Here is a 19347-nt window from a genome sequence, read left to right on the forward strand (position 1 = left end):
AATATCTCTCCACTAATATTCACAATCAGACATGAAAGAAGGAAGTGAAAAATGTTGCATTTGGTAACATAGAAAATGTGTCATTTCAGGAAAAAAACCAAGAAATATTTAAGGATAAGTCACTACATCCCCAGTCCAATTTTTTTTGTTGCATCAAACAAAGTATGGAGTGGTGGAAGTGGAGAATGTTTAAAAGGAATGAGAATTCTCTGGGAGGAACAATCATAAACACATTGCCAAATGCTTTTTAAGCACAGTGGATGCTGATACTTAACACAACTATTAAAATTCACGTGAATTTTGCATTGATATGAATCAATGTCAGTGAAATTGGCTGCCATTCATTTCAGCAGTAAGTAAAACTGTATCTCCTCTCAATAAGGACAGCATCACTTAAAAAAATCTATTTGAAGATGAAGTAAGATATTCCCTAGCTCTGTCAAAGCAGTTCACAAAACACACTCCTGAAATAAAAGCACTGCACTCTTTCATACAAAAAGATGCTTTTCTGAACTTCATGGAAATACAGAATTAACAACAATTGTAACCACAGTTCAATGGGGAGAGATAGGAGGGGTGAAATTTTGATATGTTCCTGAAATAATACAGAGAATTATTAGTGAAGAGTCTTTCTCTGGAGTTGAAAAGGGCAATACAGGAGAATTCTCCAGCTAATAGAGTATATGACATAAAAACCCAAAAGAGAGAGAAGTATCTGGATGTGTACTTTAAAACAACTTGAAATTTAACCCTGATATGAAATTGGGGAAAATATTATTGGTGCTATCCACCTTCCTACTACTGTTAAAATTTTTGCATTTTTATTTCTAGAAGAGAAAAAGGGCAATCATCTTAGAAATTCTGTAGCAGAGAAATTAAAAGAATGAAGTATACATGAGTATAAAAGAAAACAAGACCAATTACGGGTTTACTTGCACTGACTGAGACTATAGATTCTTAGAGTGCATAAGAGACACATGTGCTAGAAAATTGGGGTAAATTTCTTCATCACTGATCAGAGGAATGTCTTAGTCCTGACCCTTCAGTGGTTCAAACTGAAGGTGAGGTAATTAAGAGAAACCAGAGCAATTCAGAGAAATTATGTACATACCCAGGTCTAATCTCAAAAGCAGAAATGTAGCGATGAAATTATTTGCAGTACAAATTACAGGTCAGCGCAAGTAGGAGTGACATTCAGGAGTTTGAAGGCAAGTTATACTCATTTCACTACTTGATGTTCAGAATAAAGTTGATTCAAGGCGATGTATTATTATCATTACTTTTAGAAATAAGAGCTACCTATACTAGGCAATTGCCCCTTTAGGACCTGCTATTTGGAAGACACAGGTTTTTAATTTGAGGCAGTTTTTGCATAGATACAGTTCCAATTTTCTTCACTCATATCTGGGTTTTAACTTCTTTAATATTCAGTAATATCAAGAGTATGCTGATAGGTTTTATTTTGTTGTCATTATTAAGAGAAAGAGGTGCAAGGAAATGTTTAACTTGTCTCTTCCTACCTTGTATCACTCTAGTTGCCTGCCACATCATTTTGCCTTATGGGATTAAAAACTGCACATTGGTGAGTGGTGGTAAAGCAGCTCTTGCACTCCTATTAACTTTTAACATAATGGACCAGAGATGAAAGAGTAGCATCTCTGTAGAGTGTTTACAGAAATTTTTATTTCTTCTGAGATAGTGAGATAATTTTTGCTACTAGTGGTCAGATGTGTCTATGGCTCAAGGAACTTTGTTTTTCCCTTATTTCCTATGCCATGTTGTTTTGTATTCTGAGATCCTGCATAGAACAGGCAAGTTGCCTGCATATTTCCTGAGAGACTTTTTTTTTTTTCATCATTTTTCTGAATCCTTTACTTACGCAACAGCAACTTGTAACAGCCTTCAGTCAAAAGTTGACACTTCTTGTATTCTACCCTTATTCTTAATCATGCTCCTTTATTGCAAAGAGATAACAATAAGCACCTACAATTTCACCTCAGACATTTTGGTTCAGTTCCTGTATTAATCTCTTTTCAAATAATCTCTGCATTTCTATCAGTGGCTATCGAGAGCAGAGTATTATTCTTGATGACCACTCTTCAGCTAAAATTTCAGTTCATCTTTCATAATCCAATATTTATAACTGATAATCCTCATTGTATGAAATCTTAGCATCTATGAAACATCCCTTTCTGGCTATGGGCACACAAGGCTTTCACAGCTCCTGGAATTCACTCAGTGTGTTTGTACAGCCATAAAGAGAGCAATGCTTCATGTCATGGGGTGCTGGCAAGGCTAAGGTTTGGATGCAGGTGCAATGAATTTACTTCCTCTCTGAAGCTGGGGCTTGGGAGAGGAACTGTAATTTTACTGGGACTGAATCATTCCTCTTTACAAAGTACACAGCTTGAGTCTGAACATGCAACCCATATTTTATCCCAAAACTCTGAAATGCACATATTTTGATTCTGATGCTCCTAAAAATTTATAGGATTTGTTGGAGAAGTTTGGTTTTCCTGAATATTGCCTGAATATATAGGCAAAAAGTAGGTATTAAATTCTGTACCATGATGAGAGTAGATTCATATTTCTCCCCAAAACAGTGATGAGAAAATTCAAAAAAAATGAGCATTATTGTGGAACTTTATAAAATGATAAACCAGTAAAACAGAAGCGAGCACTATCCACATTTTTAGAAGAAAAATTAAAATAATTTTGAACATAATAATATTAAGAAATTACTTTCTTAAAAGCTCTCCCATATCTACCAGATTTTACTATTGAGTTTTTAATTTTGTTATTGGCACTTCAAAGTGTGTTTATCACAGTTAGCTCTCTATCCAATATATTTCCAACTTTTTGAGATTTATAAGAGGACTAAAATGAATAATTTTCTTTTCCTGGAATTGAGTGTAGGTGTATCCTGCATAAACAGTGCATAAATGTTTTATGAATCAGACCCTTAATTTTCACAATTTTTGAGGCATTTATAAGCATCCCTCCAAAATGAATAGCACCTTTCCTTACCTAGAAATAGAACAGAAATAATTTCACTTATTATCTTCAGAAGCTTGCACTTTTAAAGCAGTACTAAACAATTTGTGTAAAGTAAAATTGTAGGTTTATGCCTTGTTTTGTCTAAAGGAAGGGGAACAATTGTGTACATTTTAATTTATATGATGGTCAGCATGAAATTGTAGACACAAGACTAAACATCCTGCATAGAACTGGTGTGTCAATACAAAGCTTCCAGACTGGCATTGTCAAGGTGCCTTGCAGCATTTTTGCTCAAAGCAGCACTACAAAATAAGAAGTAGCTTTTCACTAAATTCCTGGGAAAGGGAAGTGGGAACTGGGAAGCTACCCATCCGCAAAGATCAGAAGTTAGATCTTACATCTCCTCTCAAGACACCATCAAACAACTAACGACTTGTCAATAAAGCCAAGCATCTACTTTGAAGTCATTGTCATGAAACTCATTAAGGCCACAAAAGCCAAGGGTTAGTATCCTTTTAACATCAGCAGATTATGAATCTAGTCCCTTTAGGAAAATGGCTTCACAGTCTGATCCAGATCCTTCAGCTACAGAGTAATACACAGGCAAACAAACTGATTGCCACTCTTGTTAGAAATTTAAAACTTGGATTTAAACCCTTTATGTACAGGCAGATTTTAGCTAGTTTGAATTAGCAAGGTGTGAACATACTTTGAATTCAAATGTACATGTTGAAGTACTATGTAATCAGCTATCACTGGAGGAAACTACTTCTGGAATATATTATAAATCAGCTTTTTATTGCATTTTAGAGGTGTGATCACCAATTATTTGTCTCCTACACTTAACTTTTATATCCATAATTGCATATGCAGCCATATTTTTTATCTAGTGGATGTACAAAAGAGAAAATATCTCAGTGTGCTACAGTCAGGTATTATGTCTCTTTTGAAACAAATCTTAGACTTTATGTTCTCTTTAATATTAATGGTAAGTAGAATTTGGACAGATTATTTCAAAATACTTTAACTACATCATAAAGATAAATGCACGTATCTTCCCAAATAAGAGCAGGAGATACTCTTGCACTAGATACACTTCTGAAACAAAAGTGTTTGTCATTGGAAGGCTTTATAGCTTGGTTTAGCTGACTCTTGATTGTCCAGAGTCAAAATTAAATGGACTCATTTGCATTGAGTCACTACCTCTGTAATTGTAATTTTGTATCTCTGAAACAAATAAACTGTAGATAGTAATTTAGGTTTGAGTCTTGCCATAGGGCAAAAATCTGTTCCCATCCAATATTGTGACTGATCATTATTACCACAAAACCTGGCCTGTGTCTTGAAGACATATTCCTAATGAAAGTCATAAATGTTGCCTTCTTAGCTATATTTCAGATTAAATATTGGTTTCTCTTTCTGACGGATCTTCAGGAGCTTTATCAGCTCTGCTGGAAGCATCTTCATTCTCATTGTTTGTTAATGGTTCTGCTTCCTTTGGGTCGGCGTTCTTCTGTGCTTTCAGCTTCTCATCTTCTAACTTCTTTTCTTTTGCCAAAAGCCTGTAGTTGATGGCATTGCCAATGAACAACCAGATACTGGCCACAGTCACGATCACTCCGCAGACAAAATACATGTACTTATATTCCCCAGTAACATCTACTAACCAACCTGAAATACAAAGATAAGAAAAGAGAAAAAGTGTATTTAGACTAGGATACTAAATAAAATCCACATCTTTCCCTTGGTAAAAATATCTATATATTTTTGGTTTTGAAGTTGGAGCAGAAATGCATTTTCAACATGTTAAAGCTGTCTAACATATACAGCGGAAGTAGTAAAAAAACCCTGTGTTAATCCAGATAGCAATTGAAGACACTGACAATCATAAAATGTTGAAGAACAAAGTAAGTAAATCTTAATGAATAATGACAGTATTTCCATTCTTTTATGTTCATTCTTTCATTACCTTATTATTTTATTCACCTCCTAATTGTGTTTTCCTATTGTTTGGAGTGACAGTCTGACACTGAGGCTGCATAAAGACAATAGGATGAAGAGGTATGTGCCTTTTTAGGCTCTCTGTGCATCAGCTGCCTGCTTTTTACTTTTACTTTCCTCTGACTGGTGAGAGATAGAAAGGCTTCTACCTTCAGCCATCACACTCAACTGCTGAGTTTTAAACTCTGAGCCCTGTACCTAAAACTGACATTCAGACCTCTGAGATTAAATTTCTTTATGACAAGGAGAGAAAAATATAACACTTCTTCCAATTTATGAGACATTCCTTCTAAATTTTCCCAATTCCCAAATTAACATCTGTACGTATCCAAGTATTTAGCTCTGAACTTTCCCGCACTATAATTGAAACTCACAGGGTAAGCTGCACACTTCAATTTAGTATGCATTTAGATGCTTTTACTGGGCTGAAAACATAATGCCAGCCTATTCACCTGATACATGCTTACAAGACATGAAATTATTCCAGACCTTTCTTTTTTTTTTCACAAACCTAGCATTAGGACAAATTCAAATAGCACTGCAAGTGTACAACTCACTTATTAGTGTAAATAGTGCAATCTGTTGATTTTTATCAATGAGCAGTCTCATAAAAATATATTTAAAAACAAAATTCTGAATTAGAAATGCTTCAGCATACTATTTTAAAACATATGAACTAGTCAAAACTGGAGCTTAGCTTTTCCATATGTTCACCCCCTTTGTTGCCTCTGTTTAACAAGTTAAATCAATTATTCACGGTGTTATAGCACAAAAAAAAAATGCTTTCCAAAACTCCTGAAAAGTTTTTATACTGAAAAATAAATAACTGTGTAAGCTACTTCTCCATAAATATTGGATTTTACATCTTTTGAGTTGATACTGATCTCAGAACCTCACTGAAAAGGCTGGACTCCAGTGGTTAGAGGCTCAGACTCCCCACTAGGTGGCACAGAAAGAGTCTGTGTGAGGATATATTCTGCTCTACCTTAGCCAATGTGGATTTGTATGTTAAATGATGAGAAAAATATGGAATGCTTTTAGACATATTAAAAATTTACTTGTATAAATATTATTTTACTGAAGGTAGTGTAGCTGTTTTGGCATATTCAGAATTGCACACAACAATGCTATTTTCATTGAAATACTATCAGTAATCTGAAGTATTTTGGTATATATAAATGCTTTTAGGCACACAATCTTGCTGACTTCTGAGGCAGTGCTAATGTGGGTACAGTGCTAATGTTCATTAGGCTGGCAATCTCACTATCTTTATATTTTCATATTGTTGGGCTTCTACTGCAACACACGCACCAAGACACACCAATGCTTCTCAATAAAATTAGAACATCTATTTTTTAATTTCTTATATAATCAGAAATCTCAATAATATAAAGCTTACTATCAGCATTACTGAATACTGAGAAAATAGATAGCAAACAGAAAATATTTTCTGAAAATACTGTTCATTTTTGCTGCTAGAAGCCCAAGTGTCATGAATACAGTCTAGGTGATACACCTAGGCTCCCTTTAAGCTCCCCTTACACTTGAAAAGAGAAGTTGGTGACACTAACATCTTTCAGTCAGTTCACCCTCTGCATTGCCTGCCCCATCTATTGGCTACAGAAACAGGCTAAAGGACTAGCTGTGAGCAGAGCTGGAGTGTGAAATGATGCCAGGGTGCAATGCTCCACAGCACCCTGATGGAATCCCACCATGTGTGCACCCTGACTAAAATGCCGAGCAGACCTGTGTTTCTTCTGACACTTTCCAGTTTTTCCTCTCTGGAAATGCCCATTCTCTCTGTTTAGATAAATTAAAGGTGTTTAAGCAAGTGTAAGTGAGCACTCTTCAGGCTGCCCCTACGTTGGAGAAAAGTAACTGCTGCAGTTATTTTTTACTATTAGGCTGTTACGGTACATTTCTAGTAAAAGGAAAACATTAAGGACACTATTTATATTAATTCAATGTTACATTGCAAGATTATGCAGTAATGTCTGACAAAATGGAAAGAAATAGATTCTTACCTCCTAGAGGAGGGCCTATGAGCACAGGGCAGCATTCCACAATGGTGACAAGTCCCACCGCACTGGAAAATCTGGCAGCTCCAACAAGGTCCATCAAGGTCTCAAAAAGAACGCTGCTAACCATTCCAAATGCAAACCCAAAAAATACAGCGTATATCACCAAGCCAGTGTAATTTTTTGCCAGAGGGCACAAGATATGACAGACTCCATTGTACAAGACAGCAAAACTAAAAAAGTACTGAATCTTTGGCCGGATAAACCTGGAGTTTGCCACAAGTCCCATGGAAGGCCTAGCAAACATGTCTACAAAGGCTAAGATAGAGAGCAAAAATGCAGCAGAATATTCATCAATTCCCTTGTGCTTGGCATAAGGAGCCAAGAATACTATTGGAGCAAAGAAACCAATAAACATAATGACATTTCCTGACAAATATATCAGAAACCCTCTGTGTTTGAAAAGGGACAGATCTAGATACTTATTCATAGTTTGCCAACAAGACTTCTTGTTGTTTTTGTGCAAGGCAGAATCTCCTGTGCCTTTTTCAACATCTTTTTTCACAGGAGGGGCTTTTTTTGGTCCAACAGGTCTCATAAGTGACCCAGCCACACAGCAGTTCAAAAGAAGTCCTCCCAGAATAAGAAAGCTTCCTTTCCAGCCAAAAGCATTAAAGAGGAATTGATTGAGAGGTGCCAATGTGCTCAGAAACACTGGACTTCCAGCCATTGCCAATCCATTGGCGATGGGACGCTTCTTATAGAAATACTTGCCAATCATGGTCAAGGCAGGCTGTAAGTTGAATGCTAAACCCAGACCTAAACAACACATAAAAGACAGTATTATTGCAGGTCATGCAGTGAAAACCATATTTCAGCTCTTTCAATTATTTTTAAAATGACCAGTATCCAATCCAGTGATTCTCAATATTGAAAGCATCAGAAAATGAAATACAGCCTCACAGATGTCTATGAGTGCTCATACCAAGACTGTGTCATGGTGGCATTTGGTCATTTTCCCCTGCAGTGCTGCACTGAAAGTCAAAACTCCTTTTTGTGTTTCAGCAATGATAGAGACAGGGGAATCACATACAGAAGAATGATGGTATCTGTGCCTTGACTCACCATTTTTTATTTGCTAAACTGTAATACAATTCTCTCCTGGCTCATTTAACAAAACTTATTAAATGCCACCTCAGTTACAATGAATGTAGTGTTTATTTAAATGCATAAATCTCCTAATTTCCTATTTCCAACCCTAATTAAGATACAACTTGTCTGCAAAACTGGAGGATAAAATAGCAAATTATTTTCCAGCACATTCAGCTCTCTTTCCCCAGGTCACTCTTAAGGAGTTTAAAAGGACACATGTGGGAGCAGACCACCCACCCAGAGCAGTTGAGTGTATAAACTGAACCCAAAGCTGAGCCTCTTGGCCTTCTCTCTGTATTAAGACATCTAAGCCATAAACTCTAATATGCCTCTGCTTGATGGTACAGGAGAGAAACTCTCTTCCTTGATAGGCCTATTCCCAGACTCTGACATTACTCTTTCAGTAGGCACCATGTTTAGGATGTCAAAAATAAAGACTTTTAAGGATTAATCACTGAATAAAAACAGACTCCTTTAGCCCCAACATAAAGGAAGATGACCCTGAATATACAGGTATTATCTCATTCATTTATTACCTGCAACATTTCACCTCTCCTTACTTATTCTAAGAAAGGAGTTAAAAAAAACCCAGAACTTTTAATAAGGAGATTTTTTAATTTACTGGCATTACAATGAGTTTAAATCATTACTTTAGGTGATATCTAGGCCTGTGATAGATGATCATGAATAATTTTATTTGGTGACTGACTCTGGGGGATTTTAAACAGAAAAATATTTAACTGAAAGTTCTTAGACTTTCCTGTGAGATTATGTGTATGTAAAAAACCTACAGAAATCTGGTGCAAGTTTTCACAATTCTATTAGAATTTGGCTAGCCTCTGCCATCCTGTTTGCAGTGCAACATGACTGAAAGCAAAAACAAATGTGAAATTGTACACAAATGACTGTAATAAGTGCTGTCATGAGCCAATCAATTTTTATACCACAATTATAGTGCAATGTGGAAATACATACAGCATTTATTGAATAAATTCATCTGTTGTTTCTGAATTGTCCTAACAAATATTTTATTATCATGCCAGTTAATTTAAAGGATTAGATAGTTGAAATTAACTGATCTTACTACTTTCTTGGATTGCATCTGTACACAGAGAATTCTTGGTCATGAGGCTCATTTGTAGAACAATATTAGAAATAGTTTGTTATAACATAATATAACCTTTTAAACAGGACTCTTACCTCCAACCACACCAATACATATATACAGCTCAAGGACACTATTGCAGAAAGAGGATGCAATCATTCCAAAAGAACAGAGGATACCCCCTGCTATCATCACAGGCCGGCTACCATACTTATTCACCAAAATGCTGCTTATGGGACCTGTTGGTAGAAAGAAAATGCAATTTCAGGTAACAGGTAACTCTACCTTTGTATTTACAACGTATTGGAATGCTTTCCTCTTCCATCCCAGAAAATGTTAAACTGTTTCTGTACCAATCTGTCTTACAAACACTCTGTGAATTTGCAGACACAAGACTGGATGTGGATATACTGCCTCCATGACAATATAAATATTGATTAGTTATGGAGACGGATAAAAAGATTAAAGACATCAGACAAGAAAGAGGGATTGTTACAGTTCACAAACAATCAATACCAAGATCGGTCAATGAAAATTTTGAAAGTGCAAGGACTGAAGAATTTCAAGTATGAGACAGATATCAAAACTCCACAGAGCAGGAGGAACCTCCAGGCAAGCAGACTAAAATTACTTAAACTGCAGTATGTCCTGCATCCCTACTTAGAACCACACATAGGCTTAAAAATATTATCAAATCAGAACATAAATCTCTGGCCCCTGAGGCTTGCTTTCCCTTACCTTATCAAGAGAGGAGTGCTAATGCACAGTAAGATAACTATAGACTGTCTGGGAAAATCTAAATTGTGGTTCAGCATAAAAACCTATAAAATTTAAAAATATTGCTCTAGGTCCATTTTTCAGTTTCAACTGCAATTCAGTTTATGGTATAATTACATCCATACTAACCAAACAGCTAGTGTGCAATTTAGCATGACATACATTATATGTTTTAGAACAACCATGGCTAGAATAGATGGTGCGCTACATATCAAGACTAAGAGGTTGTCAAAGCTCTTTAGGTAAACCTGCATAGCATCTGGTTGCACTATATTTGGTCCAAACCATTACAAACAGTCTTGCTTTTGCAATAACAGAAGGTAGGCAATACAAAATTTTAAAAAAATAAAAGCAAAGAACGCAAAAAACCCAATATCATAGAAAGCAATGTATTTCAAACTTAAGACAGAGCAGGTACATATCACAAAATGGAATGCTTTGATTTGCATCTGAGTTCACTGCAAGTTATTCACTATACTGGTAACAGTTTAAAGTCTCTGGTTTTATGAAAATCTAAAGGGGAAAATGCCAGGAACTTCATGCAGTGAAAAACCAAATCAAATGAAATTTTAAAGTGTGCTTTCATAGGCAAAGTTCTATTTTAGACTCCAATCTTTGAATTAACTTAAATGCATTAGAGAATTACTATTGATAGGCTGAAAATGTTAATTACTATTTGCATATACACAACAGAAGTCTTAAAAATATGTGAAATGATCAGTTTTTACCTTACTTCCTTATGGAAATAAGTTTCTACAATAGAGTTGCCCCGTGCCTGCCTGTCTTTTCTAATAGCTCATTAACACAGAGATCAAATTGACTGGAAAGCAAAGATTTGAGTGATGTTTGGATCTTAGTTTGTGTATTTATTAAATAGTCCCAGGGAGTCTTAAGCATAACTATTTATTGAAGCCAACAGACTTCAACATCCACAGCATGGAATGGACACTCAAATAGACAACAACCTAGGGACTTATTAAAAGACTTTAAAACACTTTTGAAGCACTAAAAGATTTAACTGAGAGCTTATATGACAACATAACTAACATTTCTTTATTTCCAATTGCAGGGAGCCACTAAGCAGAACTGTGACAAGCAAGGCTTTCCCCTTTGAGACCATATGAAGAAAGCAGTGAAACATGGAATAACATGATTCTAGAATTATGTTTGGAAAATTATTGGTTGGGCTTCTGTCTGAGTTAGAAAGCAAGCCCTTTTGAAATATGTAAACAACAGAAATAATTTCTCTAAATAAAAAAGACCCTTTTAACTGGAAATCTCTTTTTAACTCAAAGCAAAAAGTTTCATCCCAGTATCAAATAATAGCTATAAGTTTGAAAATAAATAAATCTAAGGCAAGTAAAAAAAATATTCACTTAAGACATATAAAAACAATTATTTTTAATTAAAAAAAAATAATTCCCCAGTTCTTCTTCCTGTGATTACATGGATTAATTTTTGTACAAGACACAAAGTTAGTTTAAGATCCCTAAATTATCTAGGACACTCTTCCAACGTGATAAGTAGGTTAAACATTTTATTCTGACATCTGTGCATACACTTTGTCATGAAATCTCATAAAATAATGCATTTTCATACCTTAACATAGAAGTTTCTACATAAATTCCAGCTGTTTTCCTGCCATCATATGTTTTATAGCCTTGTACAAATTTCATGTCACATCTAACATCTTCTACAATTATTTAAGTAATACTCACATGCCAGCATTCCTTGTATATTCTTTCTTTTTAGACAAAGGAAGATTAAGCTGTTTAATTACTATTACACTGCCAAAACCTTGCTATACATTAATATATATTAACGCACTAAAGGACTGCTGGTTCTCTGAATCTACTTTCCCAAAGTCTGAACTAACTGCATAACAGATGTTAAGTCAGGAGACCCACAAGAATATTTACTCTGGTCTCTCCCTTAACACCCACAAACCATCAGCCACAAAAGATTATATAGTCCCTAAAGCAAATTTAGGACCATTATCATAATATGCTAACACTCTCACAGCTGTACTTTGTTGTATATCTTTCTGTTTCAAGCAAAGGACCAGGCTGTGAGACAGCAACTGTAACCAGCACCACTGAAAAACAGTTTCAGGAAGGCCTATGCTTTATAAGACAAGAAAAAATAGCTGCTTTTCACATTGTTTGTCATTATGCCAAGGGAAAAGTGGCAAAAGTCATATCAGTTGCGTGAGCAGAGATGGGATAATGCATTTTGGAGCTGTGTATGATGTTTCATACAGAATCTATAATACTGTGACACCCATGCTCTGTTTCACTGGCTCAGAAGAGCATTTACTTGCACTTGTGCACAAAGCAGTTGTGGATGCTGAGAGCACATTTTCCCTGTGAGACTGGTGAGGTCCTGGAAGGGGTTGCCTAGAGAAGCTGTGGCTGTCCCACACCTAAGTGTTCTAGGCCAGCTTGGATGTGGCTCTGAACACTCTGATCTACTGGGAGGTGTCCTATCCATGGCAGAGGGGTTGGAGCTAAATCATACCATCAGTCATAGATTGGCCTGGGTTGGAAGGGACTTTAAAGGGTATCTAGTTTCAAACCCTTTAAGGTCATTTGCAAAAAGTGTCTCTCCATCCTTCTTGGAGGGTCCCTTCAGGTAGTAGAAGGCCACAATTAGGTTACCCCACAGCCCTCTCTTTTCCAATCCCAACTCTCTCAATCTTTCCTCACAGGAGAGATGCTCCATCCCTCTAATCATCTTGGTGGCCTCCTCTGGGCCTGATCTAACAGATCAATCTTCTTTATGTGCTGGGGATCTCACAGAGGGAAGCAGCACTGCAGCTTGCTGAATATAGGGGCAGTATAGAGCAGAACAGAGAGGAATCCCCTCCCTTGCCATGCTGCCCATGCTGCTTTGGATGTAGCCCAGTACATGTTTGGCTCTCTGTGCTGGGAGTGCGCATGGCTGGGTCATGTCCAGCCTCTCCTCCCCCAGCCCCCTGAGCCCTTCTCAGCAGGGCTGCTCTCCATCTGTCCATCCCCAGCCTGTGCTCATACCAGGGTTTGCCCCTAACCCAGGTGCAGCCCCTGCCCTTGGCCTTGTCAAACCCCATGGGATTCCCATGGCCCCCCTGTTCAGGCCTGTCCAGGTCCCTCTGGATGGCATCCTGTGTCAACTGCACCACTCCTGTATCATCTACACCATTCAGCTCAGTGTCATCTGCAAACTTGCCTAGGGAGCACTTGATCCCTTCATTCCTGCCATTAATGAAGATATTACGTATTATAATATTTAAAAATAAAAAATAAAGTCCCAGTGCAGACCCCTGAGAGAAACCATGTGTCACAGATGTCCATCAGGACTCTGAGACATTGACCACTATCCTCTGGATGTGGCTGTCTGACCAATTCCTTATCCAGCTAAAGTCCACTCATCAAGTCCATCTCTCTCCAATTTAGAGACAAGGATGCAGGTGTCACGTCAGAGGATTTACAGAAATCCAGAGAGATGACATCTGTAAACCTTCACCACTGGTATGGTGACTCCATCATGGAAGGGCAGTAGGTTGGTCAGGCAGGGCCTGCCCTTCGTGCAGCTGTGCTGGCTGTCCAGAATCACCTCCCTGTTCTCCACGTGCCTTAGCAGAGCTTCTAGGAGGAGCTGTTCCATTAGTCCTGGTTTGATTTCTCACTGCTGTAATACAGTGATATAATTAGAGAGCACTCTGTAATTTCTCTAGCGTACTGCCAGTGCATACATGCTTTATATTTTGCTACCTCCATTAATTTTAGAATGGAGCTAAAGTTTCCTGATAAAAAGGTAATTTTTTTTAACATATATTGACAATGTCATTACAGTGTTCATAGTGCCATCAACCCAAAGCAACATGAAATGACTCAGTCTGAACAATATGACATTTATTTAAATGAAGTGAATTTCTGAAAGAATTCGAAAATAAATGCAGTAATATTTCAAATTACACTAATGCTACATTGTAGATTGCATCCTGTCAAGTGGTTTAAACACATTTTCAGCCATCTGCTCTGCAGAGTCAATGCAGCTGTCCAGTCAAGGTTTATCTTTTATTTCTGTTTCCTACAAGGCTGGAAAAGCCCAGGGAGCCCCAAGAACTAATATTAGTATAAACTATTTGCTAAGATCAGTCCAACTTTTTCTCTTTCTTTTTTTTTTTTTTAATATGAAGTCTACTAATGAAAACTCATTCAATCACAAAGGCTTTAAGCAAGTTCTTAGTACTGCTAACGAAATCCTATCTCTGGTATTCAGAGGAAAAGCAACTCAAAAAGCTTAAAACCTGTTAATTATCTTGGAAAATACTTTCAAAGTATGCTGTTTTTCTCAAGTAGGTCTAAGACTAAATATTATGCATTCTGTGACAGTTTAATCTCTCATTCAAAAGCCTTTTGCTAAATTCTTTTAGTATTCTTGGACAGGCTTTGACAGAAGAAAAATAAAAATATTAGAAAGGCATGCAACTATTTTTGCATTATTTTTTACATTTTTATCCTTTATCATGTTTCTGGGAACGGTAACCTGCATTTCTGACATATCCCATGTGTTTGTGTAATAGTAGCAAAGTAAATTAGTTCAAGAATCCTTGGAAAGTTTCTCTGTAGTTCTCTGTGCATTTGGCAGCATTTTTTTTCCATTTCATATTACATTTACAACTGGCTGCACTGATTCCATATACCTAGATAACACAGTAACCTTGATGGAAAGCAATGAGAAAATACGCTCTTGCAGTAAATACCACCAAACAGAAATGTGTAACAACGAGTTAGGGCTGTTAGACTATGCGATAGGAGAGCTCAGCAGCTGAAAGCTCAGCCTGCCAGGGAGGATGCAGTCAGTTGCTCAACCATCCATCACACTTGGCTCTCCACTTCCCCTGCTCTCAACTACATTCCCTCAGTGTCATTACTCTGAATGCTCACATTCTCACTGGTGTCCTGAAGGAGCCTTGTATTCCTTCAAGCTTTTATCTTTTGATCTCTAATGAGCATTAATTTGACCTTCCTCTATTCCTTGAAGGTTTATAAGGAATGCAGTAATTGTGTGTGTGGTAACACACAGGAGCCTGACTGATGGAAGAGTGCTCAACCCTGGCTTCTCCCTCACAATTCCTCCTCCCAAAAAGGCTACATCTGCAAGTTTTGAAGTGAAGTGTTGAAGTCAAAAACACATATGTCTGACTGCAAATATAAGCTGCCTTTTCCTGAAATGTTCAGGAAGAGCAAAATAAGTGATCAGTGGCGCTGGTACTTGCTCTAAATGTCTTGCTTTTATGGAGGCATCACTTGATCTGCTTTGGTATTTGTGCTTTTCTAGTGATACATCAGTGACATGAATCAAGGTCTTTACATATTTTGATTAAAGCTCTTGTTTGGCTTGCAGGTTTTTTTCTTGTTTGTTAGGGCGCAAATGTGTATGGAGTCATGGACCATGTAATTTAGAAAATGTCTTCAAGTTAGCAAATTGCTCTATATCTATGAATTTTAACAAGCTGGAAAAATGCCCAGTTTTTAATCAAGGAGTAGCCATGCTGATTATTATTTACATGGATACGTATCAATGCTTTATATTAATTATGTTTTGCATGCTCTACTGCAGAATTTTTTTCATGAAAGGCTAAAACACTTGATCACAATGCAGAAGACTTTCAGACATTTCATGGCATTTCTTTTGAAATGAGCCATATGAAAATTCATCATATTTAATAGGAAATTAGTGCAATTCTGTGAGCTACTGAACACTCAGCAGATTTCAGAAACATATATGGTCACTGACTAAAAAAGCTCTGGCCCAAAATTAATTGCCAAATTTCATATTGACACCTTTATCATGAAAAGAAATAAGATGCAGAAAAATACTTCAGCATTCTTTAAAAGTTTCTTTATATTTGGTTTCCTGTTACCTTCAGTATCACTGAGTAGACTGAAGCCCATGCACAGATATTTTCAAAAACTAGACTTTCAACTTAGAAAAAGGTAATAAACAATAAAGAAGAAAAGAGGGAACAAGTTAACAATGAGATGGAGCACAAGCACCTATAAGAGAGTTGTATTTAAACACAGACCCTGTAACACCAAGAACATTATTTTTCCAAAAACATCCTGCATCCCTCTGTAAAGGGAAATAGCATCAGTGATGCAAGATTACATTGCAAGAAATCTTCTTCATTTCTTCACAGAAAACCAAAGCAACCAGCTTGTAAATTGAGCGTGTAGTGTATCGACATGAACATTAGAAAATTCAGTGGCAAATAATGAGATACTGGGAAAAATTAATGAAAGTTTTCTGCAGAGGAAAAGACAATGAATTTTAAAGCTAAGTATTTAACAGTAATTAAGACCTCAGGATGTCATAGGCTTGCATGAATCTAAATTTAAAACAACTTTTCTGACTCAAAAAATGTGTTGGGGATTTCACTTAATATTACTGCTAAATGTACAATGAACCTGCGCCATTAAAAGCTACTTTTAATGAAGAATGAATGGTTTTTCAAATGAAAAACCAAACAAGGACTTATTCACTATTCCCCCCTGGAAATACAGTAAAGATAATAATCCAAGTATATAAATATTAGTAAATATAATTATCTACAGCAGTATACCCTATACAAGGTAATAATTTCCATTTCTTTCAGGGATTCATTTGAAATTTCATGAGGCATAACTCAAATGTTCTCATGAAAATGTGCAGTGGGTTTTTTTTTAGAGATATCATCTTTGAAGTGTTATCCTTCTGTCTCTGTAGTTGGCTGAAATGACAGGTTAAGTTCAATTTGGTAATAACTGTGTTTGAGCATGTGAACTGGAAGTATCCCATTTCTGAGTATTTAAAATAAAAACTAATAGTTTACTTTGAGGGCACAAAGGGAAATTAGTACTACTGAGAAACTAGAGGTTTAATTATAGCTAAGCAGAATTTCTATCTAATAGTTTTTCTGTCTCAAAAACAATCTTATTAAAAAACTGCTATACCCAGACATGGAGACTATATTCTCACACAAACACAAAACAAAAAAATCCAATGCTTTCCCTCATGGGATTGATGGGCTCAATGATAAAAGCGGGTTGTTTTTTCTAGAGATAACAGAAGATACTTATCCCATTTATAAGTATTTTTCTCCTAAAACCTTCTGAACTCACTCTTTAACTTTCAAAGAACTCAAAAATTTCTAATTGAAGACCCAGTGTTTAGTACTTTTTGCCTTTCCAAAGCAGATTACATTTTATAGCTATCAAACTTGTCTTTACAGCTTACTAACTGTGAACCAGATTGCCAAACAAGTTCTGTATATTCTGCTGTTCCGAAGGGGGGCTGATTTTCTGTAGATATAAAACTAAAAAAAAGACAGAGGTTGCACTATACCACTGTAAAAATTAGAATTATAGCAAATTGAAAATAAGAGATATGTTATTTATCTAAGAGATAACTGTTGGGAACTAAAAAAGAGCTAAGCCCCCCACCCCCTAAAAAAAACCAAAAATAAACAAAAAAAAAACCCCGAAGAATTCATGCAAATATTGATTTCATTTCTTCATAGACATTTTCCATAAACCATGTTATTGGATATTTACAAAGGCTTTCCTTTTTTTCTTTCTTTCTTCCTTCCTCTTTGAGGAATGGCTGCCTTTTCTAAAAATCTGTGTGTATGCACATGTGAACACAAAAATTGTAGATTTATATTACTCACCACCTTCTATTTATTATTCCCTATTATCATTCATTATTTTTATAACTCCTAAAAAAATCCATGGCTACTTTTCCTGGAAGCAGAATAATACTTTGTCAATTCTGCCCAGCAGAATTTTAGAGAGCAAAAAGTCATAACAATTACAATAGCCCAGGCTATTGAGTAGTTCTTGGGAATGTATTCTCTCCAACTCAAACCAATAAATTTTTCAGATAATGCATTTACACTGAAAGATCCAGCCAACTTCAGTTAAGATTAATATTATCATTTGGATTTCTCTGTCTTCTAGAAATTACCCATCATATTAAAGTTCCTACAATATCCCATTCCCATCCTGCATCCCATCCTACAGTTTATTTGTTTTCTTCCAGAATAATATTATAACCAACTCAAGTTAGAAATTATTCCTTATATACGGTTGCAGGCAATAATATGTAATTTCAGAGAAAGCACAAGACACTCGCTTCCTCTCAGTTGCTCCTTTATCATATTCCTTTCTGGTCTCAGTTTTGCACTGTATAATTAAACTTCAAATTGAAAATACTGAATCTATTACTTATGATGTGTCTCCGGACCTCTTACTGTGAATTATGGATCATGAGTGGATCATTAAATATCATCCACATACTTAGAATAAATGTGATGAGAAGTATAAATCTGGATGTATGTATTTATAACTTGGAAGTGTCCACAGAAGTCATCACATTTAGGTCATTGTCAATAACATTGTAAGATTATTTCCAAATGCACTTAACACATTAGTATCATCAGGCTTAAACTCTATTTTATAGGAAAAAAACCCAAAACCGAAAGCATTATCATTTTAATTACAATTTTTTTACTAATATCCAGTAAAATGCATATGGCGTCTTTCAGGGCTAACATTTAGAGGCCTAAGTGTGTCTGTTTCCCAAACTCCTTTACAAACCATAAATTAGACCATAAATTAAGCTATAATTTCTAAATAATTTGATACTTTAATAAAATATTCTATTTAGTAATAAAAAACATATGTAATGATATATCTTCCAAGTGTGCTGAGGGAATGGGAACATGGAGGGAAAAGTGAAAAGGGAAAATGGAAAGTTGAAGGGAAGAGAAAGGACAAACAAAACAGAAGGGGGAAGAGAATTTATCTTTGTTTTAAAGATACCATATAAAATGGGAACTAAGCATTCTCATTAGATTTTGGCACCTATTTAGAGTGTAAGTGGAGACAGTGGTAGTGTATTAATGGGATCATACTAGTTCCCCACTATTTTTCAAAATACATTCAGCTGCCAATTAAAACTGAGACTCTGTGAAGCTTCATTTGCTTTGGTTTTTTCCCTGTTTTCAGACAAGTGAAAAATAGCACGTCCTTATATTGAGAAAAATCTGTTAAATTATAGAATTATATATAAAGTAAAAAACACCGACTGTTTGTCCTCCTGATCAAAAAGACTAAAAGCAATATAAACTGTTAAATGCCTAGAAACATGAAGAAAAAAAAATCAAAATTAGAATAATGAACAGCTAAAAGTTATCAAAATAACTCTTGATCAAAAACAGTAACAATATTTATGTGATGTAATGTTGTTCATTTTTTTCATTGCATGTTT

The 19347-nt window shown here is 35.9% G+C and overlaps 1 protein-coding gene across 4 annotated transcripts in view; it reads right to left on the bottom strand.

The window, feature by feature from the left end:
- Nucleotides 1-1814: 1814 nt before the first annotated feature.
- SLC16A7 (solute carrier family 16 member 7) overlaps nucleotides 1815-19347 on the bottom strand; it is a 75484-nt gene continuing 57951 nt past the window's right edge. For all 4 annotated transcript variants that reach the window (XM_005480545.4, XM_014271618.2, XM_014271612.2 and 1 more), the window contains 3 exons: nucleotides 9369-9512; nucleotides 7023-7835; nucleotides 1815-4668 (listed from right to left, as the gene is read on the bottom strand). In XM_005480545.4, coding sequence (XP_005480602.1) covers nucleotides 4397-4668; nucleotides 7023-7835; nucleotides 9369-9512 — 1229 coding nt within the window. In that variant the 3' untranslated portion in view covers nucleotides 1815-4396. The remainder of the gene's footprint in view (nucleotides 4669-7022; nucleotides 7836-9368; nucleotides 9513-19347) is intronic.

Source organism: Zonotrichia albicollis, chromosome 4 (genome assembly GCF_047830755.1).
Source record: "Zonotrichia albicollis isolate bZonAlb1 chromosome 4, bZonAlb1.hap1, whole genome shotgun sequence".
Taxonomy (NCBI): Eukaryota; Metazoa; Chordata; class Aves; order Passeriformes; family Passerellidae; genus Zonotrichia; species Zonotrichia albicollis.